Source organism: Mustela lutreola, chromosome 3 (genome assembly GCF_030435805.1).
Source record: "Mustela lutreola isolate mMusLut2 chromosome 3, mMusLut2.pri, whole genome shotgun sequence".
NCBI classification, from domain to species: Eukaryota; Metazoa; Chordata; class Mammalia; order Carnivora; family Mustelidae; genus Mustela; species Mustela lutreola.
In genome coordinates this window covers 172,922,902-172,948,948 of record NC_081292.1, presented here as the reverse complement: position 1 = coordinate 172,948,948, position 26,047 = coordinate 172,922,902, and the positions used below count along the sequence as shown (strand labels likewise).

The window sequence follows — 26,047 nt, the reverse complement described above, 5'->3', positions numbered from 1 at the left end:
CTTGTCCATAAACAGAAAATCCACCATTCTCATTCTCTGTCTCTTGTCTGTGGGATATCATCTGCCCTCAGAAAGATTCCATCAGCTCTCTTCTCGTTGCTTGTGGGTCTGCATGTGGGGGGGTTAGATGCTGCAGTGTTACTCTGGATGTTGAGCTGGTTGTGAATATTAATAAGGAATTAATATTAATAAGGAATTCTCTTAGATTCAGGTGCCTGGGTTCTTTAGGCACATTCCCTAAAGAATGTGCGTATCTAATGGGGTACCATCTCAGACCCTTCACAGTTTTTGACAAAAAACTTACTGTCTTGGCACAAGGTCATAGACTGCTAACACCAACCTTGAAAGAAATGGAAAAGTCTAAAATTTCTCCTCCAATTATTTGCATCTTCTTTAAGCAACGCATGCTACCCTCCACCCGGCCATTCAAGCCAGATACTGAAAAGCAGGCCTCGTTTCTCTCTGCTCCCAGCTTCCAGTTTATCGAGGCCTTTCAACTCTACCTCCAAGCTGGTCTTGAACTGGCTGTCGTCCCCATCTCCACTGCCAGATCTGAATCCAGAGTTCTATCCACTTGTGTGACATCTGCCCCCCAAATGGGTTGCCCTGCTTCCATTCTTTTCCGTTTCCAGTTCATTCTTTACACAGCCCCAGAACCCTTCTTGTCAAACATAAAATGGGATCATGTCACTTTATTGATGAAATCTCTTCACTTTATTGATGAAATATCTTCAATGTCTCCTCATTTATTAGAATAAAATTCAATTTCCCACACCTTGACCTGCAAACATGAGGTGTCTGTGGCCTCTGACCTGCTCTTGTTCTCTCATCTTACCTTTTGGGAGGCTTTTTTTCTGGCGTCTCTTTTTTGGAGTTGACCAGATACATCTTTTTCTTTTCTTTCCTAAACAGAAAAAGTACAGATCATCTTTTCATGGCTACAAACATAAACCTGCCAACTTTACGTGTCGATAATTTTCAGCTTTCCCTTTCGGTCTTCACACCATAGTGGTGAGGAGGTACTGGGATGACCTTACTTGTTGCTGCTTCATGGAATGAGGGAGAAGAAATTCTAACACGGCAGAGGAGAGAGCGACATGAAGAGATGTAGACAATGAGTTTAGCTAACTCATTTCTAGCAGTTTGGTTGTGAGATGGAGGAGAGAACTATGGAAGCAGGTGAGGTGAGCTGAGAATCAAGAGGAAGCTCTTTTCATGAGCTATGATAAGCTTGGCAAGTGGTTGAATGCAGATCCTGTGACAGGGAGATGCTGAATTCTCAGGAAAGAGAAGGGGTCATGGACCTCATCAGGGGAGGTGGAAGGATTGCTATAGAGGGAAAGAGGGAACCGGAGAGGAGGGGACAGATTCAGTTAGAGTTTGCTGGTTGATAGCAGGAACTGAGGGGATTCCTATCTGAACCTTTCTATGAAGTAGGAGGAAAAGTAATCTGTTAAGAAAAAAGAGGAGGGTTGGCAGTTCAAAGAAAAAGCTCAGGATTGGAAAGGATCATTGCAAGAAGTGCAATTGTCAGGCAGCATGGGAGGGTCATTCATGCTGGAGTCATGAAGACACAGCCCATGTGCTCTGTCCTGCTGTGTGGCTCTCCCCAGCAGTACCTGCCTTCAGACACAGTGTGCAGAAAGCCGATAATGGGGTCCCTCCAAGACCTGCCAGAGGATACTAGGAAAAGACAGTGAGAGTCAAGGCAGATTAAGATATCAGCAAGACGTTACTGAAGTAACGGTTTCTGGGCTCTAACCTTGTATAAAGGGGCATGAAGAGGGCATGTAATGAACCAGAAAAGAGAAATGCCAGTGCACTGGTCATTCAAATGAAGTTGAAGGACAGCTCCAGAGGGAATGAATTGTAAGGAAGAAACCAGGCAGGGATACCTTCATATTAATTTCTGAAAAAGATTTTATTTATTTATTTGAGAGAGAGAGCATGCATATGTGAGCTGGGGGAGGACCAGAGAGAGAGGGACAAGTAGACTCTGCTGAGTGTAGAACCCAACATGGGCCTTGATCCCACAACCCTGAGATCATGACCTGAGCCAAAATCAAGAGTTGGAGGCTTAACTGACTAAGCCACCCAGGTGTCTCTCAAATTAATTTTTTAAGATTGGGCAGAGGAGGAGAGCTCAGAGATAGAACAATGGCTGTAGAAGCAGGAGACTTTAAGTATTAGAGGTCAAAAAAGAGAATTCTGAAATTAATCACTGGGAGGTCGAGCCAGGCTTCAATGATGGGAAGGCTGATGGGTTGCCTTTGGGTGCAGGAGCCAAGAATTGGTGCAGGAAGAAGTTGCTGGAAAAGAGCTGAAGAAGGATCTGAGGGCACTCTTATCCCTGTGTACCTTGAAGGTGTCCAGGATGGTGGCAGGACTTGAACTGATAGAAAAATTCCAAGTCAGCCTTTGGGGTGTGCTGAGGAATTGGGGGCAAGTCAAGGATGGTATTGATGACTGGGGAGGGAGTATTTCATTTGAATGGTTAAGCCTCAAAGTAGAGGATGGAGGAGGAAGGGGCTGGCTGGGACTGGTGGATAGCAAGCAGTGGACATCCTCCCTGCCTTCCACCAAGAGCGAGAGCAGTCGGTATGTGGCCTTATCTTGAGAGAATGCAGTGTCCTCTCAGGGGAACCCACTTTCAGTTAGAGGGAGGTATGACTAACCCTTCAAGGAGTTGTGGGTAAAGAAGACCTTGATGATTTCAGAGAAAGTGACTGCAATGGATACATATTTCAAAGGCCCTCAGTGCCTCCTGGCTTCCTTACAGTCTTCATGAAAGCCTTCAAGGAAGACACAGTGAATGCAGAAACATGTGTACATCATGACTACAATCATATGGTGGGATCTTCTGACAAAATAGCAGAAAAGCAGAAAGTATCTCCAAATTCACGCTCCTGATGTCTACAGGAGAAAGGCAACCCTTCCTTACCTTTCTTGTTGGGAGGTATGCTGGATGCCTCCTGGAGCTCTCTGGGGTCATTTGGTTCGGGAGAGTCATCTGTTATCACTAACAAAGGAAAAAGAATTCAGTTCAGAGCTTGGAACAGGCTGAAGGAAAAGCCCTGAGGGAACTGAGGGCAGAGCAGGAGGGTGCAGAACATGTTACCATGGGCTGGGGGTCTGCCAGCCCATGGGGCCCCCTGGCTCTGCCTTGATGTGATCAATTTGTGGTTAGAGTTGCCTGGGTGGCTATCCCTGTGAAGCAGGGAACAATTGTCACACAGAGGAAGGCTCAGTTTGACCTGTTTCAAGAGGTACCCCTTATTCAGTGGAAGAGAGGAGGAAGGGTTCTCAGCTGCTCTCATGCATGGAGTGAGGCTTCGAGCTGGGTGAGGGCTGACCTTGAGTTCTGGTGGCTTCAGTGAAGGGGATTGTCTTCGCCATAGGAAAAATACATGTTATTGCTTAGAGGTCTGTGAATGGATATTTTTGGACCTTCTCTTTGTCATGATTTACCTTGAAAAATAGTGAAGGAAGCTAAGAGTCTTGATAAGAAGTTAGCAGGAGCTAACTGTTAACTTAGTTAACTTGCTAAGAAGTTAGTAGGAGCTAACTTCTACTTGTAAGCACGTGTTAACAGCAAATAAAACCAAAGTTCTACTTTTTTTGCTGCACTGAGAAGACAGAAGGGCTGGAAGCCATTATAAATCTCAAGTAAGACTGTCACCTTCTTGTTTGCACAGTGCTATGAGATCAATCTCAGATTTTGGCAAGCAGTCATGAGACATTTAAAATAATTTGTTGCATTTAAAATTATTTTAATCCTATCAACTCTTAAAAATCAAGATGCTATAGAAATGACTGGTTTTAAAGTTGAAACTTCTCCACAGTCAGAGTGGGAACTGGGAAAAATAACCATCCACACCTGGGCCACACAGCGATTTTGTTTCCTTCACATTTGGATGGAGCAGTTTTGAAATTTACCTTATTGCAATGACCTCAGAGTGTGGGTGACTTACACAGTTCTGCTCTGACTCAGTTCCTGTCCTTTCCCCAGGGTTCCTACCACCAGCACTCATGGCAGTGAATGCTTGTGCTTAGCAGACCTCCTAGTGATGCTTGTAGCCCAGGTCTAGTGGGTACCAACTGGGCTCCTGCCTCTCATCTTCAGTGACCCCACTCTAGGTTTTCCTTTCCCAGACTTGTCTCCCTTGTCTACCCCAGGGTCTCCTGCGTGTAGAAGCTCCCGAAGGCTGGGAGCACAACCCAGAGATGGTGGTCTAGAGTGGCAAGGAGAGCTCTGTCTCAAGAAGACCTGAATGACCTCGTCTCTCGGTAGACACAGAAAGTAGGGCAAGCTAAAGTTATCTACATCAAAATTACCTGGCACGTAGCCTGGTGGGGCATCTTTTGAGCATTTTGTTATCTTTTATCTGGGGGCTCCAAGTGTTACCAGACACTGAACCGGGGAAGAAGAGGAATTTCAGGTCCTAGGACCAGCAAACAGGGATCAGAGGGAGAGTAAAAACACCAATCTTCTCCCGCCAGTATAAACGATGGGGCCCAGCAAGGGTGGGATAGAACGGGAGAGTCAATAATCAATTCCTTTCAACTAGCTGCTTACAATTTCTTTAAACTTTATTATTATTTTAAAATTTTAATTCTAATGTAGTTAACATACAGTGTTATATTAGTTTCAGGTATAGGATACAGTGATTCATTACTTCCTAATTTAATAATTGATTTCTTTCTTTGGGTAGTCTAGAAGATAGAATCTTCTGTTGTCATTGGTTTCATGATTATGTTAATCTTATATGGATGGTGGGTATTAGAGGAATGAAGGAAACATTTGGACCAAATGGGGCCCTTTATGCTCAGTGTTGGAGAATCCATGATACTATTTTCGACAGTGCCTGATAATACTCCATGGTTACATTTAATGAATCAATGTCCTTAATAATGATGGTTGGGAGAGATATGATACACAATTTTGGAAACTAAATCTTTCAGTGTTTTAGCAGATTTATCAATCAGCAGATCCTTCAACGTTTTATCGTCTTTTCTTTCTTTTTAAAAAATATTTTATTTATATATTTGACAGACAAAGACTGCAAGTAGGCAGAGAGACAGGCAGAGAGAGAGGAAGGGAAGCAGTTTCCCTGCTGAGCAGAGAGCCCAATGCGGCTCGATCCCAGGGTCCTAGGATCATGACCTGAGCTGAAGGCAGAAGCTTCAACCCACTGAGCCACCCAGGTGCCCCTATCATCTTTTCTAATAATTTCTCTAACATTTCATCTAACTCTTAGAGTCCACACCACATAAAAATGAATATGACTGGAAGGACCATGTAACCAGAAAGTGAGAAACTTAGTGAGGGTCACAGAGAGGGGTATTGTACAAGTTATGTGTCAGTTCAGACCACTGTTATTAGGTGGACATCATGGCATCAAACTGGTTGTGGAGGTATCCCTGACAAGTAGTCCTGTGCTGAGCTGGGACATCGGTCCTCCTGTTTCTTTTTCTTTGTCACACCCAGTTCTTTTTCTCTGGGCTTCTGCTACATGCCTCTGGGGTAGCAGGTGCATGTTTGCCCTCATATCCACTCTGAACTAAACTAAGTCAGCCCCAAGCAATATTACCTTGAACAGTGTTGGGGGGAGAGCCAAATGTCTCCTGTGGGTCTTCTTCATCATTTATTTTGGATGTTAAGTTGTCGTCGGGCATTGAAGAGAGGAAGAAAAATCATTACAGGGTACAGGGACAGCATATCAGGGAGGAAAGCAAATGGTAAAACAACCAGGACAGAAGCATCAATGCCCCAGGGCAGAGAGTTGGGTTATTCCAGGGGTGGGAAGCAGGTGTTTAGGCTCTAGGCTTTCCCCAGGCCCCTAACAGCGCTCATAGTCCTTCTTGGAGAAGGCTGTGTGTGGTAGGTGGGCACATGGGATGGACAAGATAACCAAAAGGTGGGACCCTGGGCTTCTAGACCCGACCACAGGTACCCTAGGCCACGGAGGCACAGGTGTCAGACAAAGTCTTTTCCTCACCTTGAATGATCCTTCCTTCCTGGATGGCTCTGGGGAGAGCCACAGCAGGGTCAGAAGGGCTGGATGGTTCGTCCACGATCTCAGCTCTATGCTGTGCTGATGAACTGGGTTCAGTGACACTGGGCGAAGGGGGCTGGTGGCTCTGGGGTGGGGGCAGGGGCAGCAGCGTCTTGAGGGAGCATCCTTCTGCTGGGTTGGCTGGAGCTTCGAGGGGGGTCAGCACAGCTCTGTTGCATCCTCCATAGGCAATGACAACTGGGATCGGTGAAGGAACACACATCAACGCCCTGGCTACTCAGAATTATTAGGGAATTTCTTTGTACAGGACTTCCAAAGAGTTGGGGGCATGGGGTGATTCATCCTCCCTCAGGTGCATAGAACCCATTCACGACCAGCATCTTCTGTTTGTGGCCCCTTTCTATTTATGTGTTTGATTTGGGCATTAGACCTCTGGTCTAATACCAAAGTCATTTCCCACATAAAGCTGAGTTTCACTTTGAACTCAGAGATTTAATTTTCTTCAGCTTTTCTTTAATTTTGGTTTCAGAATTTAGATAATTTTGTATACTATTATAATTTTAATACATGTCCCTGTTTTAATAAACACATCATACCTCCCTGTAGCAAATAAGATAAAATGTAAATTCCTTCACATGGTGCATCCTTTCTACTCTGGTTTATGCTCATTTCTGCAGAACAAGCCTCATGATCCCTGCCTCACACCCTATGTGGGCCACACCAACTTTCCACCCCATCCTAAATACTCTAGGCCCTTGGCTTTCTGTATGTGATTCCTTTAATTGCCAGGTTTCTCTTATGATTCTTCTCCATCATTTATTTCAGGAGTTAAGTTGTCTCAACCAGTGAAAAGAAAAAATAATTAAGGTGGGATTTTGGAGAGGGGCCTAGAACAAAAGCTTAGAGTTGCAGATCCAGAAAGATGCGTGAGCTTGGCTAGGTTGGGGGGAGCACTGCGGGGTGTGGTGCCTCTGGCTTTCAGACTGACTCAGCATGGCTTCTGAGAACTCAGTCCTCCTCATGCCATCCCGATGATGCCAGGAGCATGGACTCAAGTGCACCTGGGTTAACACGGAAGGGCACTTTTCTCATTTGCTACCCCTTTAGCTCAAGGAGTCATTTCTTCTTTGGGAGAGGAACCTCTTGCTGTTAATAGTGGTGAACCCACTAATAAAATGTTACAATCCAGGGTGACCTGCTGGTCCTCTTCCTGTTGTTCTCAGCTAAGTGAACCATGCACTTTAGGCCTTAAGCCTAAAGTGATCATGTCACCTCTTCCTCTTGCCCTGGCCTCCTCCTTCCCATCCCTGTCCTTGCTCTTTCTCCTGGTCTTTATCTATCCAGCTTGTTCTTGTTCCCAGTGTGCATCACGTTCTGCTTCCTTCTTCTACCCTTTCTCTGTCTTCAGCTCCCTCTCCTCTCCTCCAGGAGCACACCTGTCCTTATTTAAAAGGGGGATTGATGGGCGCCTGGGTGGCTCAGTGGGTTAAGCCGCTGCCTTCGGCTCAGGTCATGATCTCAGGGTCCTGGGATCGAGCCCCGAATCGGGCTCTCTGCTCAGCAGGGAGCCTGCTTCCTCCTCTCTCTCTGCCTTCCTCTCTGCCTACTTGTGATCTCTCTCTGTTGAATAAATAAATAAAATCTTAAAAAAAAAAAAAAAAGAAGGGGGATTGAAACCTCAGGCCCTGGTGCTAGGAACCCCCAGTGGGACAGCTGGCTCTGCTCTTAGCAGACAAGTAACTTTGGGAAACTTATTCTGAGCTTTAATTTCTTCAAATGTCAGATGGGAATAATAATGGCTTCTTCATATGTCAGATGGCGATAATAATGGGATAATAATAAAGATGATATGAGGCAATCAAATAGAGGGCTTGGGACAATGCCTGGTACAGAGTAAGTACTGAGAAAAGAAGATAATTACTGTCCATTACTATTCATTTCTCTTCCCCTCTGGCTCTCCTCATCCTTTTGCCAGACTAAGTCTCTGGAACTGCATTTCCCTAGAGACTCCCCAGTGGGGTAAACTGGACAACTTTCCCCCTACATTATAGAACAGGTAAGACAGAAATGTGTCTTCTAGAAATTCATCTTAGAGAGCTGGGGCCAGAGGCTGCTCTTTCTGGCACACCCGTGACAGAGTACGCTCCCTATCTCTCCAGAGAACCCAGCACTGTAAGTGCATAATTCCAGGGGGCTGAAAGCCAACCCAAGATTTGACCATAGCAGCTTCTGGCATGCTTTTATAGCCCAAAAGATATTCAACAAGCCTCGTACCGCTTCTGAAGCCCTTGAGAATAGTTGTCAGATTGGGATATTCACTCAGGTTAATTCGGCTGAACAACGTCTCCAGAATCGACGGACTGAAGGTCTTTTCCAGGTGGGTGAGGATGTTGTACACTACTCTGGGTACGGGGACCTGATTTCTACAGGCTTCCAAGGATTCCTTAAAAAATGGAGTTGAGGATTATTATAAATGATTATAAAACGGAATGGAAGCTCATTACACATTTATGGTTTTCTGAGTTGTAAGAATGGTATTCTGTTCCGTTAAGAAGGAATTCAGCACAAATGCATGGTTCAACTCTAACATAGAAAAGTTACACAGTTCCACATGTTTACTTTTAGAACTTCACATACATTTGGATTGTTAGTCATAGGAATAAATAAGTGTTAAAGTAAGCTTGCTTTGTGAACCTTATTTTAGGTACATTTGAAGGAAGAGAGAAATAGGGAAGGAAAAGGGGGAGTCGAGGCTGCCACTGTGTCATTAATTCTCCACGGCTCTGGGCAGAACTCTGTAGCAATGGATCAAGGAGTTGGTCACAAGGGGGCAATTCTGCAATTGCTTGTTAGCCTCTGCTCCCTCTCTTGGACTTGGGATAGCCTGACTGGGTTCTAGCCACAGGGAAGTCGTCCAGAGAACTCCTCTTCAGGAGAAGCTGGCTAAAGGGAGGAATATGGCAGGAAAATTAACAACATAACACTGAATACCTACTAGACTAGTCTTGGGTAGAAAGCAATGGATAAGATAAACATGGTGCTACCCATGCTGAGCGAGGGACACTGTCATGTGGAGAAGATAGGCATTAAATAATAAACAAATTAAAGAAATGCCCAGTTTCTATTGAGAAAATTGTTATGAAAAGAAAGCATAGGTTTCTTGGAGAAATCAATTGGATGAGTGGGTTGAGGAAGCCTCTTTGAGTAGTGACATCTGGGCTGTGATGTGAAGAAGGGTTGGAACCAACCAGGTCGAGACTGGGAGAAGATCGTTCAACCACTGATGCACTTCCCTGGGCCTGGTCCTCAGGAAGTGCATTAAGAAAATCCCCAAATTATAAAAGAATGCCCTTTTTGTCTGCATAGTCGTATCTTCCAATGCCTGTCTTGCTTCATATCTGAGTGGATTGTGCTCAACAAGCTCTTAGGAACTGGGAGGGTGCCCTTTGTGGGTTGAATGGTGTCGCTCCTCCAAAAAGACATGTCCGCCCGAACCCTATAAATGTGACCTTATTTGCAAAAAGGGTCTTTGCAGATGTAATTAAATTAGGATCTTGAGATGAGATTACCCTGGACTAGAGTGGGCTCTAAATCACAATGACCAGTGTCCTTATAAAAGGAGAGAAGGAGAAAAGACAAGGATAGGAAAAGGTCAGAGCCTGATGTGGAGATTGAAACCACGATTGTAGGTGATTTTTCTATAGGCCCAGGAACACAAAGGTTGCTGGTACCACTAGAAGGCAGGAGAGTTAGGGAACGGATGCTCCCTCAGAGCCTCGAGAAGGAACCAACCCTGCCAACACCTTGATTTTGTACTTCTGGTTTCCAAAACTGTGAGACAATACATTTCTCTTGTTTCGAGTAACCTTGGTCGAGGTCATTTGTATGGAAGGCCCTGAGACTCCATATTTCCTTGACAATGAGCCTTTTGGAATAGGTCTTTTGAGTTCCAGAAGCCCTAGGAGTTTGGGGTTTGTAACTTCAGTGATGGGGACTCCTTGGTGAGGCTGGGCTGACATGGGAAAGTAGGCAGCATGACTCACCCTGTACATTGTCTCCGTGATGAAGGATTTGTCTCGGAAGCTTTCGAGGAAGGGAAATGGCTTGTATATGGCATAAGCAGTTTCCAGCTTCTGGTATATGAAGTGCTGGAGAAGAGCCTCTTCTAAGGCCCTGGTCATGGTGAGCATCCTATGAAAGAGGCATGAGAAGAGAAGAAAGACTCTGGGAATTCGGGGAGCTGCTCTCTGCGCTCAGTAGCCATCTTCAGACGAGCATCTTGGTCCCAAAGGCAGCCCTGAGCAGTCTGCAAAGCAAAATGCCTGCCTCAAAGGCTCATGGGCATAGAAGGCAATAACAACACCCGAAGACCATGGAGATGGAAAGCGACCAAGAATATGATGCCGAAATCCCAAAGGGGCTGCTGGTAAACATAACACAGATTTCAAATAGCCAATATCTATTGAGTACTTCCTATGTGCCAAACTTTGTTCTAGCTTATTAAACTTTGCACTAGCTTATTCGAGCCTCACAAAACCCTTGCAAGATGGTTACTGTGATTGTAGCCATTATATTGTGAAGGACACTGAGACATAGAGGTGTTTACTATCTTGCCCTAAGTCATATGACTTGGAAGTAGTAGAAAGTAAACAGATTCCGACTTTTTGCTTCTAGGTTTATGGTCACAAGTTCTATCGTCCATGGCTACACTGAAAGGAGTTAAGATTGCCTGAGCAGTCACTTAAGGCAGACACTAACAAAGCCCATGAAGAGGGACCACCCGGTAATGAATAGAAAGACGAAAACCTGATAATATGTAGAAACTTTACTAACCCACCTATAATCTTTGACACAGAAGCAAGACAAACATAAACAGATGTGAAAGATGTGAAAGACATGATTAGTAAAGGCAATGTAACTGATTTATTATATGTATCAATTTCATATGTCAGAACAGACATGGCCCTTTCCCATGCTCATGTGACATTTATAAAAATTAGCTATGATAGGCCAGGAGAAAATGTTCATGTTATAATAGGTAGCAAACTTACAGATGACATTCCTGACAAATTGTCAAGAAAAGAGTACTAACAAAAAAATTCAACCACCCAGAGATTTTATTTTACAACAAAACAGAGATTCCAACTTTCCAACTTCATTTTGTGTATGATTGAAAGTTAAACTGTAAGTAATGACTGTTCCAGGGCTAATACCAGTGGAAGACAGAGCATCCCTGCTCTCTCTACTCATTCCCACTTCCTGTAAGTTTGACAGGAAAAAAGAAACATATTGTAAAAATAGGATAATCCATAACAGTCCTGAGAAAGAAAGGACACCATGGGAGATCTATAATTGTGAATAAATCCTGGAAGACTGAGAACAGGTAGAAGGGAGATCTAGAATCCCTGATACAGACAGAATCCATCCAATGGGGAAGGATACTTCAAAGATCAGCACAGAGTAAGAGAAAGCCAGAATGAACAGGTGGTAAGAAGAGGAAGTGGCTCTGGGGTTACATTTAGGATGATTAATTATACTACAGCATTCAGAACATAATATCCACTAGATTCCTTTTTCTTCGTCTGTTATGATTCTCAAGAATGGAAGCAAGGCACAGAGAGGTTAAGTAACTAGCCTAAGGTTGGTAAAGCAGAGCTTGTCTGACTAAAGCCACATTTTTTGAAAACATATGTATATATTTTTAAATATTGTATTTATTTGACGCAGACAGAGATCATAAGTAGGTAGAGAGATAGGCAGAGAGAGAGAGGGGGAAGCAGGCTCCCCACTGAGCAGAGAGCCCAATGTGGGGGCTCAGTCCCAGGAATCTGAGATCATGACCTGAGCCGAAGGCAGAGGCTTAACCTACTGAGCCATCCAGGCAACCCTAAGCCCCATTTTTTACTAGTGCATGATACTGGGTCTTGTATGCAAGTGTTCAGATTTTTATCATGTAAAGCAGTCTTAAAAACGATTTGGTGAGTGCTGTGAAGTGTGTAAACCTGGTGATTCACAGACCTGGGGATAAAAATATATGTATATAAAAAATATATGTTTATAAAAAATAAAAAAAAAAAAAAAAAAAAAAAAAAAAAAAAAAAAAAAAAAAAAAACGAATAAGCAATAGATAAACATCCACATAGAAAAAAAGCAAAAGGCATAAACAGGCAATTAAGTCAAGTGTGCAATAAATACATAAAAACATGGCAATTCACTAGTAGTTGGGACAGTACAAAAGAAGACAATGTAAAAATTTTTTATAAAGATTTTATTTATTTGTCAGAGAGAGAGAGAGAGAGAGAGAGCACACAAGCAGGGGGAGCAGCAGGCAAAGCAGGCAGAGGGAGAAGCAGGCTCCCTGCTGAGCAAGGATCCCAATGCCAGACTTGATTCCAGGACCCCAGGATCATGACCTGAGCAGAAAGCAGATGCTTAACCACTGAAACACCCAGGCATCCTGAAAACTAAATAATGTTTGCCTATTAAATTTTTCCATATAAAGAATAAAAGCAATAATCACAAATGCTCCTGGTGAAAATGTAAACAGGTCCAAATGTTCTGGAGGCTAATTTAGCCATCAGGGTCAGATGCTCTAAAGCATGTATTCTGTTGAGTTCCAAATTCCATTTCCAGGAATTTATTTCAAGGAACCAATCTTAAATGTGCTTAAGAAAAATATATAAAAAGTTCATGAAACACTAGAGAGGAAATTAAATGTTTTCTCTTTATTGTCTCTTTCCCAGCAACTACCTCTAGTCACTTGCACGATGGATAATAAGTAAGTTGCCCATTTGGGGCAGAGTGCAAATCACAGAGCACGAAGAGGAGATTAGAGAGCAAATCTTGGTTCCATCCACAACAACAGGCTAGAATTTAGGAAAAAAAGTGTTTTATATCTGCTCCCCCATTACTCCCACGTCTGTCCCCCTTTTTCAGAGTCTCTGGTTAAATCCCACTTTGCTCTCTATGTTTGGAAGACAATATTTTACAAAGAGAGAGGCTCACAGTTTGAGTAGTTGGTTCCATCCTGTAGCTGCTGCCGGGAAATCAGCTATCAGAACCCAATTACCAAACATGAAGAATAAAGCAGCCAAGACAAAAACCCACCTGGATGCTGGGTCTGTCACCTGCTCTGTCCCTTTCCCGGTCCAGGGTCTGAGCCAGGAATCACTCCTGGAAGACTTGGAGAACAGCAGGGGAATGCCAGGGGTGAAACAGGAAGTCTGTGCTTTGCCACATGCAGTGAGGGCCAGGCTTCCGGAGAAAAGAAAAGTGAAAGTATTTGGAGCAGATCGTGCAGGAAGCTGAAGACAGTGCTTGCTGCCTCCCTCCATCTCCGTCCAGACACTTGTGAGGTTCTCGGGGGCATTTGGGGGAGGTGGGGAGTGCTGCCATTTGGATCTGCCTGGGGAGGGCTGGGCAGGGGGGAGGAGGCATTAGAGTCCAGCCCCAGGGGCCATGGGAGGGAGGGAGCTGGGAATCTACCATCTGTATGCTTCCCTACCCACTTTCTATTTGTTCTCCTTCTGTAATTTTGGGGGGATGAAAATGTTTCCAAACTGAAGTATGGTGATGGTTATACAACTGAATAAATTTACTAGAAACCATCAAACTTCAAAAAACAAACAGAAACCAAAGGGGAGGGGAGGTAACTCAGAAATGCCCATAATTTGTCAGAATAAAATTATTGTCTGAGAAAGTTGAGATAAAAGGGAACCTGAATATAATCTGAAATCATGGGACGCCTGGGTGGCTCAGTGGGTTAAAGCCTCTGCTTTTGGTTCGGGTCATGATCTCAGGGTCCTGGGATTGAGCCCCTCATCGGACTTTCTGCTTGCCAGGGAGCCTGCTTCCCCATCTCTCTCTCTCTGTCTGCCTCTCTGCCTACTTGTGATCTCTGTCTGTCAAATAAATAAATAAAAATCTTTAAAATAAAAAAAAAATAATAATCTGAAATCATGTAAAGGTAGGGAGACTTCTGGGCAGGAAAGTGACCAGGGGCCAGGCAGACATTTGGGAGCAGGGGATGTGAGGAAGCCAGGTCTAAGAGCTGGGACCAGGAGAAGACTCCAGACAGCCACTTCAGGGAAGGCAGAATACTCCCTCCAAACACCCTTGAAAGATTCCTTATGTACATTGGGTCTGTGAGAACACAGAAATCTGTTTAACTTTATTTAAATCAATAATTCTCAAATGTGCTCTACCGATGAGCTTCCCTTACTTACCAGGACCCCCATGCTCCTCACAGGGGGAAAAAAATAGGAGAAATGGTTCTGGGGTCTAAGGAGGCTTGAAACCAGGGCTCACAGGCTCAAGTGAAAGCCCTTCCCTGCTTGTTTTGGAGGCACCAGCAACCCAGGCATATTCTAGAGTAACAGGCCAGGGCTGGCAGGTCAGCACTGACAGAAGCATAGGAGACTCAGGAAGCCCGTGGTAATAGAGGGACCCCCAGGACACAATGTGGTGCTCACGGCTGAGAGGGTCCTGCCGTGCTCGGTAGCATACAGCACTGGGTGGTGCAGGGGTGTGCGTAGTGAGAGGGAATCAGAGCATTTTGTACAATTGTCACAATTCATTTACCTGAAGCCCTCCGCTTACCCTAGAGAACCCCCTCATGGACATTGGACATCCCAGCCTGGAACCAAGAATCCCCTCCTTTAGACCCACCCAGAGATAGATATGGCAAAGGGGGGGGAAAAAAAAAGCAGGTGAGGAAACAATGCCAGATCAGACGGAAACGATTAAACTAGAAAAAGATGTGAATAACGATGAAAGATGTTTTTATCTAAGCCATGCATGCTTGAGAATACAGTACTAATGAGAAAAGTTGAGCTGTTTATTTCAATGATACATGCTCTGAGAATTTACTAAAATTATGCATAATTCCTTTTTAGCTCAATTTTACTGAGGCATAAAAATGCATTCATCTTAAGTGTCTGTTTAACTCGATGAGTTTTAACAATGTAATCATAATTACAATTAAAATATAAATCATTTCCTTCATTCCAGGAAGTTCCCTCATACCCTTTGCAAATAGCCTCCTCCCCAACCACAGCATCAGGCAGTCACTGATGTGCTTCCTGTTATTGAGGATTCTCTTTGCAGGTATCAAAATTTTGCAGAAATGAAAAAATACAGTATGTACATTTTGATATATGGCTTCTTGGGGTCGTCATGATGCTGTTGAGATTGAAGGTCAATATTATTCCTCCGTTGTTGAGGGTCAATATTATTCCTCTTCAGCAGATGTGCTGGCCAACTCTCGTTCATCCTGTCCGATCACCATGATGTCACCAATGTAACTGATCGGTGTGATGTTCTGTGGGATGTCCAGGTGATCCAGATCTCTTCTATTTTATGACAAAGGACAGGTGAGTTAATATAACCCCGAGACAAAACTGTAATGAGTGTGCTTATGTGTCATGCAGGAACTAAAATTCCTCCTGACCCTCCTTTCTAACCAGAATGGAAAGAACACATTGCCAAATCGGTGCCCACATACCATGGATCTGAGGTCCGTGGAATGACCTGGGCTTAGGATCTTACTGCCCAGACTGCTTATCTTTTTATCTCAGTCCTTGGCCATCCTGTAAATTCTGGGAGTTACCCAACATACATCTAAGAAGTTGATTTTCTGCCCGAGTTAGCCAGTGTCAGTTTTGATTACTCATACCCCAAATCTCCAACTGACTAAAAGTTGGTATCAGAATGAATTGTGGGCAACGAATCCTCACAGAAGTATGCTTAGTCTGAGCTTGGTTATCTTACCTGCCTAGACACAAATGGAGTGAACATCCCATTAGTGTTCAAAGATGGGAGTGGTAGATTTGGGCAAGGAGCAAGGTAGCATATTAACTTCTAGCACTGGATTGTGATTAGGACTACACAATTCTAAGTGCCAGATCTTAGCACACTTAATAAGATGGAGAGGAATTTTTCAGTTATAAAGAAAGCATTGGGGCGCCTGGGTGGCTCAGTGGTTTAAGCCTCTGCCTTCAGCTCAGGTCACGATCTCAGGGTCCTGGGATCAAGCCCCACATCGGGCTCTCTGCTCAGCGGGGAGCCTGCTTCTGCCTCTCTCTCTGCCTGCCTTCTACCTACTTGTGATCTTTCTCTGTCTATCAAATAAATAGATAAAAATCTTAAAAAAAAAAAAAAAAAAAAAAAAAAGAAAGCATTGACTGGCCTTCAGAGGTTCCCACCTACTTGGCCTAAATCTGGGTGGGGAAACAGAGGCAGGACAGAGGTCAGAATCTTCTTATCTTACGGGTCATAGGGAAGAAAAAAGAAAACAACTCTACCCTGTGTTAGGAACCAGGGACCATCTGATGGTTTTGGTCCAGGATCTGTTATCTCAGGGAGATTGGTTCTCTAGCAAACATAGAGAAAAACAAGATAGAGGGAGATACAAGCTAAAATTCCAGTCTGTTGTTATCTGGGCTAATGCAGGATACTGCAAACTAGGGCTTTCTTATAAACTCGATGGGAGTACCCCTGAGTAATGCCAAAGACCTTGTGTGTTTCTAAGCAAAAGAAGCTGGTACATTTATGTCATTGTCCAGTTGAGTGATGGCCTGGGTCTGCCTGGTGCTTAAGGGCAAGAAGAGGAGAGAATGGAGACTCCGCAGTGGGTTCTCATAGTCTGTGCCAGGCCTTGTCTGGGCCACTCAGTTCAGTTTCACAGCTCCTTTGACCCACAAAGTGAGAGAGGGAGAGAGAAAGGACGGGCAGCAGGTGGCTGCAGGCGGTCCCATGTGTGTGCAGCACCTGCTAAGCTTGTAGGCTCCACCCACTGGTAAGGATGTCCTCATCAATATTCCAGAATATGCAATCTGTCCCACCCGGATGGATGTTCACTTCTTTGGAGGAAAGAAAGAGCTGAAGTGTGCAGAAGGGTAGAAGTCTCTGGCCCTCTACACTTGACAAACAGATCTGTGCAAATTTCTAGCACAGTTATAATGAGCCGGAAGAAGCAGAATTCGGCGGAACATACTTTAGAAACATCCTGCTTTGCTTCTGGTCCCCCAGGCCTCACCTGCTTTGGCCCACTGTGCTGATAGAGGCCCTGGACTCTACAGATGCCTTGGCTCCCATTTGCCTGTCTTGGACCCATTGTCCTACCAGGATTTCTAGTCCTCCAATTTTGTTTATTTTATTTGTGCTTTGCTCCTGTTTCTTTATCTTCCATCTTTATGCTGATACAGTGTGGTTTTGTAAGTGGCTTCAAATCCTTTACAGAATGAAAGGCTGGCTATGTGTGAAAAAAATTACATACAAACATGAATGTGATGCCCTTGGTAGCTAGCATCACGTCGTCCTTTAAGGTCTAGGTAATGTCAGTACCAAACCCTTCCCCTATCCCTCGGGAAGCCTGTCACCCCGACTTCAGTGATGAGTTGAAGCTCAGTTTTTCTCATCACCCTGGATGCATCTGTAAAGTGCCCGTGAATTTAAGAAAACAGAATGGCACACCAGGCCTCTCTGCTCAAACTTGGAACTTCCCTCTGGTTGCAGGAGTCGGGAGTTCTCTCGTCTCTGGCTGCTTTCCAGCAATTTGAGGAACATCTTCCTCATCTTATAATGCTGTTCTGGTTCAGGCTGAGTACCATGCCAGGCCAGTCCACCATTTCAGAAAAGATCTGAAATGTCTGGCTTTCCTTCTTTCCTTCTCACGACCACCTGAGCAGAGAGAGGCTGGGGCAAACATGGGGTTCACTTCCTGCCCCCATATACTATGCCCCCTCACCACGAACAACCTGGATCTATTTGTGTGAAATCAACCTTTCTGTTCTCCTTCCTTTGCACAAACAGTGACCTGTCTGCCGTGGAAACCCAGCTGGCCTTGCCCCTCATCCCCACGGCTGAGAACTGCCTTAGAAATTGGGCACAGAGGGGGACGTCGTGTCGGTGCAGTCACATCACACGGTTCAGTGATTTCACTTTTACCCTTCAGGTACCACACTTGAGAGATCAATCAATTGGTAGACATTTTCCTCAGAGCTCCAGGGAGGCACAAAGGGAATAAACGTCTGCTCAAGGTTGATCCTGGGCCAGCTCCATGACCCAGTGGGGCTGGCAGTGGAAGATGGCGAGTGGAGGCAGCCAGCTCAGCCGCAGGTCAGTCCTCACCTCTTGTCCTTGATCCCTATCTCCTGTAAGGTCGGTGTCTACATTGGTTATTTCTGTCTTCCCAGACTCATTCCACAGGTATATGACAGAAAAAGATTCCACATAAATCAATAATGGGCAGATCAGATTTCTTAAATCACAGCAGATTAGCTGCTGGGGAAACTTGGGGCCACCCTGACTCATGTCACCCTTTTATTTTTTTGCAAAAGTCATGCAACTGGACTGGGTGGAACTGATCCTCCTGAGGCCTCGCTGCGGGGTTCCATGACTCCCATGCCCTACAAATCTTCTCATTGCTCCCATGTCTCCTCTCTCCCTACCCCAATCCCCCAAAGACAACTCTGCCCTGAAAAGTTTCTTTTAGAAAAAGTAACATTGAAATTGGATGCCTGTTACCAAACTTCTGGTTTCTGGGTAGCCGGGGGATAGTTCTGCTCAGAGCTCATCTAAGCAGGGCCCCTGAACACCAACAAGTTAGGGGAAGTGAAAGCAGATCCAATACTGACAAAGGCAACCAGGTAAGAAGTAAAACCGGGGTTTTACGCATTTGACTAGGGAAGGGGGGGAATTTGTCTTCTAAAAATACAAGATAAAGACATCAACACATTCTTGTTCGAAATCAAAGTAATGTAGAAGGGTATGGAAACCCCTTTAACCCAACTCCAGTGCTGGCCAGACCCCAGAATGTCACCCACCGTTGCAGAAAAGCCAGGTAGGTCCTCAGCACCCAGCACCCTTCCTCCTGGAAGCCAAGGATGCAGCCCACAGCTGCTCTTCCACCTGGTCCCGAGAGATGGGAGATGAGCACGCTTGAGTCCAGCCACTCCTTGGCCTCCAGGCAGGGAAGGAAGGCACTGAGAGGTGAGGGTGGGGTAACGCTGACCTCATAAAATGAGTTGGGGTGTGATGCCTCTTCTTCTATTTTCTGGAAGAGATTGGAGGGAACTTCTATTATTTTTTTCTTTAAATGTTCCATAGAATTCACTTGTGATACCATCTGGGTCTGGTGCTTTTCTTTTTTGGAGATTTTTTTTTTTTTTTAAGATTTTATTTATTTGTTTGTTTGTTTGAGAGAGAGAGAGCCCATGTGTGTGTGCGCACACAACCATGAGTGGGGTGGGGTTGGGGAGGAGGGCACAGGGAGAGGGAGAGAGAGAATCACAAGCAGACTTCAAGCTGAACAAGGAGTCTGGTGCTGCCTTGATCCCACACACTGAGATCATGACTTGATCCTAACTTATGAGTCAAGTGCTCAACCAACTAAGCCACCCAGACATCCCTTTTGGAGGTCTGTTAATCGTCATTCCAATTCTTTTAGTAGATATAGGTTATTCAGGTGATTGTTTCTGCTTGTGTGAACTTTGGTAGTTTTGTATGTTAAGGAATTTGTCTGTTTCATCTTCTACCAAATTCTTCGTTGTAGAGTTTTCCATGGTATTATTTCTCTGCTATCTTTTTTAACATCCATGGGATTAATAGTGATGATCCCTTTTTCATTTCTGATATTAGTAAGGTCTATCTTCCCTCTTTGTTAGCTTTTCTAGAGGTCTATCAGTTTTATTGATTTTCCCCCCAAAATCAGCTTTGACTTCATTGATATTCTCCAATGTTTTCCTCTTTTCAGTTTCATTGATTTCTACTCTAACTTTTATGATTTATTTTTTTCTGCTTGCATTAGGTCTCAGTTTCTCTTTTTCCTTTGGTTTCTACAGGTGGAAGTTTAGATTGTTCATTTAGATCTTTCTTCTTGTCTAATATGTGCATTCAGTGCTGTATATTTTCCTAAGCACTGCTTTTGCTACATCCCTTAAATTTTAATAAGCTGTGTTTTTATTTTCACTTAGCTCAAAATAGTTTATAATTTCTCTTGATATTTCCTCTTTAACCTAGAAGTGTGTTCTTTAATTCCAAGTATTTGCGGGAATTTTCCAGCTATCTGTTACTTCTACTTCTATTTTATTATGCTCCAAGAACATATTTTTAAACGACTTCTATCCTTAAAAATTTTTAGGGGTATGTGTTATAGCTCAGAATATGGCATATTTTATGGCATATGTGAGCTTGAGGGGTATGTGTATTTTGTTGTTGTTGAGTGGATTTTCTATAAATGGCAATTAGATCAGGTTGATTGATGGTGCTTTTCAGGTCAACTATATTCCTACAGATTTTCTGCTTGCTTGATCTATTAATTACTAAAATAGGGGCATTGAGGTCTCCAACAGTTGTAGAAGACTCGTCTATTTCTCCTTATAGTTCTATCAATTTTTGGATTATGTACTTTGATGCTACTTTGTTAGTTGCATGCATATGAAGGATTCCTGTGTCTTCCTGGAGAAACTGACCCCTCTATCACTATTTAATGCTCATTTTTAGCTCTGACAATTTTCCTTGTTCTGAAGCCTTCTTTGTCTAAAATTAATATAGCTACTATGGCTTTCCTTTGATTAACGCTGGCATGGTATATCTTTCTCCATCCCTTCCCTTTCATCTTATCTATGTTTTTATGTTTAAGGTGGCTTTCTTATGGACAGCATATAGTTGGGTGTTTTTTGTTTTATTTTTTCCACTCTATTGATCTTTGTCTTTTAATTGTTACATTGAGATCATTCACATATAGAGTATTTGTAGAGTACTTGGATTAATAGCTATATGTCAGCAACTGTTCTCTACTCATTATTTTTGTCTTTGTTTCTACTTTTTCTTCTTATCTTTTTCTGCCTTTTCTGGTTTTATTTGAACATTTTATGACTCCATTTTCTCTTCTCTCCTGGTATATGAATTATGTTTCTTTTAAAACATTTTTAGTGCTTTTCCTAGAGGTTGCAATATATATTTACAACTGTCATATCTGTTAGTTATTTATTTACTTATTTATTTTTACTTTGCTTAATATCATTTATTTTCTTCATATCCACGTTTTCAAATTACATTGTCCTGCTTCATGGGAGATGCAGGAATCTTAGAATGTCACCAACTTCTCCTTCCTGTCCTTATCAACATTGCTGTTGTCATTTTGCTTGTCCAAATGCTCTAATCACATAGTTGCTATTATTACTTTGAACAAACAGTATCTCTTAGATGATTTGAGAATAGGAAATCAGTGAGAACTCTATCTATATGATTACATCTATATGATATTTGCCATATTAGGAATTAAAACTGAGCACTTAAATATTTATTTGTTCATTAAAAAAATAATGTACTCATTACCTGCTAATATAAATGACATATTTTATGAAAAATAACTGTTTTCTAAAAGAAAGTAAATTAATAAGAAGATTAGCAATGCTTTATATTTTCACAGATCTCTTTAATAGTTGCCTCAGTAGAAGATAGCTAGATTCTCCTATCAGCTCTGCATTCAATCTTTTGTGATGCCACAGAACATGTATTCCCTGGTAAATTCCACTATACATGTGTGACATGACAAGAGAGAAAAAGGGTTAATAATGTCTTAATACTATTATGAAAACAGTTTTGACCCTGCTCATACCTAAAAGGGTCTTATATAACCCCAGGGGTCCCCAGACCCTACTTTGAGAATCACTATTTTATTTTTTGTTTTTACTTATTTATTTATTCCCTGAAGAATTATACCAAATATTTATATTTTTTCATTTTTAATTTAATTTTATTTTTTCACGATTTTAAAGTAATTTTTGAGGGGCGCCAGGATGGCTCAGTCAGTTGAGCTTCTGCCTTGGCTCAGGTCCTGATCTCAAGTTCCTAGGATGGAGCCCCGCATTGGGCTCCCTGCTCAGTGGTGAGTCTGTTTCTCCCTCTTCCTCTGTGATCTCTCTTTCTCTCTCTAAAATAAATAAATAAATAAACTCTTTTAAAAATTAAAAAAAAAAGATAACCTTTGAGATGTGCTTTTGTTTCCAAATAAAATTTATAGGTTTTAGACATCGCTATTTTAACTGGTTTGGGTGATGCCTTCTACTTCCCTTGTAACAAAACTTTGCTGGTATTGATTTCTTAATTCTCTTTAGTAGTACATCATCAAATAATTTTTCTAGAGAATGTGTCAGTAAGAATGGAGTAGATTATTCTATTGCAACAACGATTCTAAAATTTCAGTGGGTCAATGACCTCTGCTTCAGGGAACCCTCAACTTGGACTCTGACTCTGGCTGATGAGTGGCAGCCATATGAAATGACAGCCACTGTAACAGAGGAGAAGTGAGCATGGCTAATCAGGTGTTAGCTGGGAATTCTGCCAAAGTGATACCTATCAGTTCAAGGAGACAGGAAGATGCAGCTTACCTTTGCCCAGAAGTAAAGAAATGGCATTAAAAATTGTGTGACTGGGACATCCAGGTGGCTCAGTCAGTTAAGTGTCTGCCTTCGGCCTACATCATGATCTCAGGGTCATGGAATCGAGCCCGGTGTTGGGCTCCCTGTTCAGAGGAGAGTCTGCTTCTCCCTCTCGCCCTGCCCCTTCCCTACCCTTGTTCTCTCACTCCAATAAATAAATAAAATCTTAAAGAAAATTGTGTGACCAACATAGATGGTGCAGGAGAGAAATATTTTTTGAGCCTTTGCACAATGATTTGTTTTAATTGAAGTTTGGTTGACACACGATGTTACATTAGTTTTAGGTGTAGGTTATGCTCTGCTCAGCACAGTGTACCTTGCACAAGTATCTTGCCTTCACACATGAATAACTGAACAGAGTATATATTTTTGAGTCATTTCCTTTTACCTCTGAATCTGTAGAATTGAATAATTGTTTTAGGCATTGAGGGTTTCAAGTTTAGTTGGTTAGGTTCCCCTTTTTTTCCCCACTATGTTCTGGGAAATTTTTCTTATTTTATAACCACTTTCACTAACCTTTTTGTCATCTCTTATTTATTTATTTATTTTTTTACCAATGTCCCACGTTTATTTACATATGAAATGTGTTTAATACAGTTATGACGGATGTACACCTGACAGCAGCAAGACCTTCTGAGGAACCGAACGTCGACTACAGTTTATCATGCAAATATCTATATATACACAAACGAGTTTCTTTTCTTAAAAAAAGAAAAAAAAAGTACAAAATGTGTTCAGGGGATAAATACAAGATATAAAATGCAAACGAAAACACACACAAAAAAAACCCCAAAATGGAAAGATAGAACTCTCCCAGAGAACTATAAATGGAAGGGACAGGGGAGGAACCCTGCTGTGTTTCGAGGCCGCAGAACCACTGATATTGAAGATGCTTATTGAAACGACCGAACCGAAGCCGGGTGGCTCAGTGCTTGACCGCCCAGCCCATCACGCCCCGCTCTGCTGCTGCACTGACAGGTGTCATCTCTTTTTTAATCTTAACAACCATTTCAAATTTCCAGGCCCACTGTGTTCTTATTTTCTGATTTTTCTTCATGTCATCCTGGAAACAATATATGCTCCTATCTGTATGACAATACTTGTTTTTTGGAAACTTTCTTCTGTCCCCAGCACTATTTCTGTGTATGCTGGGGTCATTTTTATTCTTTGCTCATCTTGGTTCTACTCGTTCTTGTGGTAGGTTTGTGCAAACGCTTGTGGCCTGTTGTTTGTTCCTACTTAAGGGCAAGGGGCTGAGGTATTAGTGTGGAACTCCATTAAATGAGATGGACTTGAAAATCTGCGGTTTTGGCTTTGTGAATCTCAAATGCCTGAGGTTGAAGGCTTTTCCCATCCGAGTCATCTCTATTTTTCTTAAGCAGCCTCGAATCTCCTGCATGGATGCGCATGGGGGCGTTCAGTATTTTGCCTTTCAAGCAATCCTGCTGGTTAATGCTTGAGTCTGCCTCCCAGGCCCCACTGCCTCTCAGGGCTGGAGGATATACTGGATGGACTCCTTCCTTGCCTCTGGGGTCTTTGGCCACCAGCTACAGCAGTTAGCACCCAGACCACTTTTGTTTTTTCAGACTTTGATTTCAATTTCTCACCTAACTCCCTTCCCTTAGTTATTGTGCCTTTAATTCCTTTACTTCCATTTTAGGGAACTCTTTAGTCTGAGGGCAAAGCACTTGTCTTGGGTCAACTAGCTTTAACCAGAAGTCATTTTCTTTTTTAAAGGAATTCAGGGAAGGAATGGGTTTCATTCTGTTCTAATGCATATTTATAACGGGAAGTCCCAATGACCCTCTTAATGTGGGATAGAAAAATCATACAAGTGTTTACACCTTTTAGAATTATAGAGAGGTTTATTAAGATACTATCAGCCAGGGGAACCACCTATTAAGAACCAGAATTACAAAGCTTTTTCGGTTTAGAAATTATTTTTCTCAGGCTTGACCATAGTGTTTGAAATCCAGGGGTCTTACAGATCTCCATGTATAGAGAACACTTACATGGACAGGTTTAGATACACAACAATGAGTTATACTTTTTAATATAGACACGTCTCTATATTAGACCAGAGAAAAACATATATTATTGTGACTGTTACTTGAAATCTTATGGGAGGGCATCTCTAACCTAATTTTATGATGTAGAATGCCATTCTTACCCCTGCAGGTACAGATGGGTGTGAGAGAGCTACCTCTTGTACATTTTCCTTGAGATTTCTTCCATTTGTTGTTCACTAGGAAGATTTGCTGTACAATTGTTGTAAATACTCAACACACATCTTACTCAAGTTTCCCCAAATCCTGTAAATGGATATTATCACTACTTCTGTGTCACATCAGGCAACTGAAACTCAGAAAGCTGGCCAAGGTTAGAGCAAGTAGGAAGCACAGCCAGGATTTGTCCTCAAGTGATCTGCATCCAGGGTCTGTACTTGTCTTTGTGCAGGCTCATTGTGGAATGGGCAAATTGAACAGGCTTTTGCAAAACTTCATATTACCATACTTGTTTATGATACCACACAGTAGGGTCAAAGAACAATCTGGAATAACCAAGAATGATCTCGCTCTGTCTAATAGAGGCAAACAGATTAAGGAACATGTTAGATAGGAGAATGTGAGGAAAAGTTCTTATAGGTGATAACCAAGGTGTTCTTGAAAAAGAGTAGGATTTTTCTAGGCAGAGAATATTCAGTTTAATATTCTGCTTACAGAATACTGTGTAGCAGAATAGCATTCATTGCATGGTTTCATTTAAGTCTGTGATTTTTTAAAAAAAGATTTTATTTATTTATTTGACAGAGGGAGACACAGTGAGAGAGGGAACAGAAGCAGGGGGAGTGGGAGACAGAGAAGCAGGCTTTCTGCTGAGCAGGGAGCCTGATGTGAGGTTTGATCCCAGGACCCGGGATCATGACTTGAGCTGAAGGCAGACGCTTAACGACTCAGCCACCCAGGCGCCCCTAAGTCTGTGATTTTGAGAGAGAGAGAATATGAGTGGAGGGAGGAGCAGAAGGAGAGGGACAAGTTGACTCCACACTAGGCCTGGAGCTTGACTTGGGGCTCGACCTCACCACCCGAAGATCATGACCTGAATTGAAATCAAGAGTTGGCCGCTTAACCTACTGAGCCACCCAGGTGCCCCAACTGTCAGTGATTTTAGTTATATTATACAATGTAATCTCAAGAAACATACCAGACAGAACAGGATTAAGGGAAAGAATGCTGAGGCACAGTTTGAGATGCCTTGATGGCAGATCATGTGCGCTACATGTGTTTTTTTTTAAAATTTTTTAATAAACATATAATGTATTATTAGCCCCAGGGGTACAGGTCTGTGAATCACCAGGTTTACATACTTCACAGCGCTCACCATAGCATATACCCTCCCTAATGTCCATAACCCCAACACCCTTTCCCTCCCCTCCTCTCCCCACCACCGCCATTCTCAGTTTGTTTTGTGACATTAAGAGTCTCTTATGGTTTGTCTCCCTCCTGACCCCATATTGTTTCATTTATTCTTTTCCTACCCCCCAACCTCCCATGTTGCATCTCCACTTCCTCATATCAGGGAGAT

At 42.9% G+C, this 26,047-nt stretch overlaps 2 protein-coding genes across 9 annotated transcripts in view; one reads left to right on the top strand and one right to left on the bottom strand.

The window, feature by feature from the left end:
* The window catches only part of SP110 (SP110 nuclear body protein), a 36,850-nt gene extending 23,517 nt beyond the window's left edge, over positions 1-13,333 (bottom strand). For 4 of the 8 annotated variants that reach the window (XR_009351993.1, XR_009351991.1, XR_009351992.1 and 1 more), the window contains exons 1-7: positions 13,125-13,327; positions 10,061-10,208; positions 8,292-8,460; positions 6,000-6,254; positions 5,592-5,636; positions 2,942-3,019; positions 836-904 (exon numbers count right to left, since the gene is read on the bottom strand). Coding sequence is in view for 5 of the 8 variants with exons in the window: in XM_059167777.1 (XP_059023760.1) it covers positions 836-904; positions 2,942-3,019; positions 5,592-5,636; positions 6,000-6,254; positions 8,292-8,460; positions 10,061-10,207 (763 nt within the window). In the remaining 3 variants the exon portion in view is untranslated. Of the gene's footprint in view, positions 1-835; positions 905-2,941; positions 3,020-5,591; positions 5,637-5,999; positions 6,255-8,291; positions 8,461-10,060; positions 10,209-13,124 lie in introns of all 8 variants that reach the window. The other 4 variants (XM_059167772.1, XM_059167774.1, XM_059167773.1 and 1 more) reach the window with 3 other exon arrangements.
* SP140 (SP140 nuclear body protein) overlaps positions 13,272-26,047 on the top strand; it is a 79,105-nt gene continuing 66,329 nt past the window's right edge. Inside the window, exons 1-4 of the mRNA XM_059168883.1 lie at positions 13,272-13,367; positions 15,261-15,388; positions 17,971-18,134; positions 23,060-23,440. Of these exons, the coding sequence (XP_059024866.1) occupies positions 23,352-23,440 (89 nt within the window). The 5' untranslated portion in view covers positions 13,272-13,367; positions 15,261-15,388; positions 17,971-18,134; positions 23,060-23,351. The remainder of the gene's footprint in view (positions 13,368-15,260; positions 15,389-17,970; positions 18,135-23,059; positions 23,441-26,047) is intronic.